Here is a 1,500-nt window from a genome sequence, read left to right as displayed (position 1 = left end):
CCGAGAAGAACCCGATCTCACCCCCAGCCCCTCACACCCCCCGCCCATTACCACCCCACGGGGACGGAGCCGCGGGGTGGGGGGGGGGGGGGGTGGGGGGGTGGGGGGGGCAGGCTGGCACCGCGCTCCGTGCGCGGCTGGTTTACGGGGATTTTGCGCAGATTTTACGCGGACGTTGCGCGGGTTTTGCGGGTGGTTTACGCAGATTTGAGGCGGATTTTCCGCGGGTTTTGCGGACTCACCTGTGAGAGCTGGGAAGTTGTGCGCGAAGTGCGGAAGCTCCGCTTTGTCCGCCCGCGATTCCTCTCGCTCCACTGCCCGGGAGCTGGCCTCGGGGCTGGAGCGGGGAGCCGCTAGCTCCTGGCCCGGGGGATAGTAATTCTCTGCTGCCTCACTGAAACTGGGCAGCGCCGTGGTTAGAGCTACCATAGAGGGGACCCCCTGGCTCAGGCTGGCACAGAAACTGTTGGTCAGGCGGCTGGCGAACGAGGCGAGCGGGCTGAGAGCTGGCATCCCGGACTGGAGCGGGGAGGGCGGCAGTGCCTGAGGAATAACCAGCGGCCGGTATGGCATCAGCATCGGGTAACCGGTGTAGAGCAGCTGGGGCGAGCGGGCCTGCGGGGAACCGATCAGGGAATCAATGGAGAAAGCGGTGCCGTGTCCGTGCGGCCGCTGCATCTCTCCCTCTCTCCCTCTCTCTATCCCTCCCTCTCTATCTCTCTGTCCCTCTCTCTATCCCCTTCTCCCTTTCCCTCTGTCCCGGGCTGTCTGTGAGTTCCCAGAGTAGGAACAGCTTCCTAAGCTGAGGGGGAGGGAGAGAGACAGTCAGAGGGTGTTCCCCGTCTCAGCGCATCCATCAGCTCCAATTCCTTTTCCACTTCCTGATCCCCGCCACCGGGAGCTGGGGGGAGGGGGTGGGGTGGGGGTGCGGTGAGCTCCGCCCTCACCATTGGCCCGTCCCCCTAGGAATGGGACACAACTAGCAGCTACAGAGCTCAGGGACACAGGGAGGAGGCAGAACACTGAGGAGGGAGAGGGAGGGACGGAGGGAGGGAGCTGTGACTGTCAGCCCTCCATTGAGAGAGAGAGAGAGTGACAAGGCTGTTTGATCTGAGGAGTGCGGGGGGTGGGGGTTAACGTTTGAATCGGTTCTAAAGGATGTGCGAGCTGGACATTTGGAAAGGATGAGGAATTGGGCAGAGTCAGCATGGATTGATAAAAGAGAAAGGCTGTTTGACAAGCCTGTTGGAACTTTCTGACGGTGTTGTTACTGAAGCGTAGAGAAAGGAGAGCCAGTGGATCTGGTGGATTGGGATTTTCAGAAGGTCCCACACGAGAGTTTAGTAAATAAAACTCAACCCCATGGCACTGGAGCTGGGATTATAGCGAGAGATTTTGGATTGGTTAACAGACAGAAAGCAGAGAGCCGGAATAAACAGGCCATTCTCCGATGGCAGGCTGTTACTAGTGGGGTACAGCAAGGCTCAGTACAAGTGGGAT

General features: G+C 60.1%; 1 protein-coding gene across 1 annotated transcript in view; it reads right to left on the bottom strand.

The window, feature by feature from the left end:
- LOC125482991 (homeobox protein GBX-1-like) overlaps positions 1–678 on the bottom strand; it is a 26,302-nt gene extending 25,624 nt beyond the window's left edge. The window contains exon 1 of the mRNA XM_048596206.1: positions 169–678. Coding sequence (XP_048452163.1) covers positions 169–678 — 510 coding nt within the window. The remainder of the gene's footprint in view (positions 1–168) is intronic.
- Positions 679–1,500: the final 822 nt, after the last annotated feature.

Source organism: Rhincodon typus, chromosome 4 (genome assembly GCF_021869965.1).
Source record: "Rhincodon typus isolate 14 chromosome 4, sRhiTyp1.1, whole genome shotgun sequence".
Lineage (NCBI taxonomy): Eukaryota > Metazoa > Chordata > Chondrichthyes > Orectolobiformes > Rhincodontidae > Rhincodon > Rhincodon typus.
Note: the sequence above shows the minus strand (reverse complement) of the source record. Positions and strands in the feature narration are given on the sequence as shown.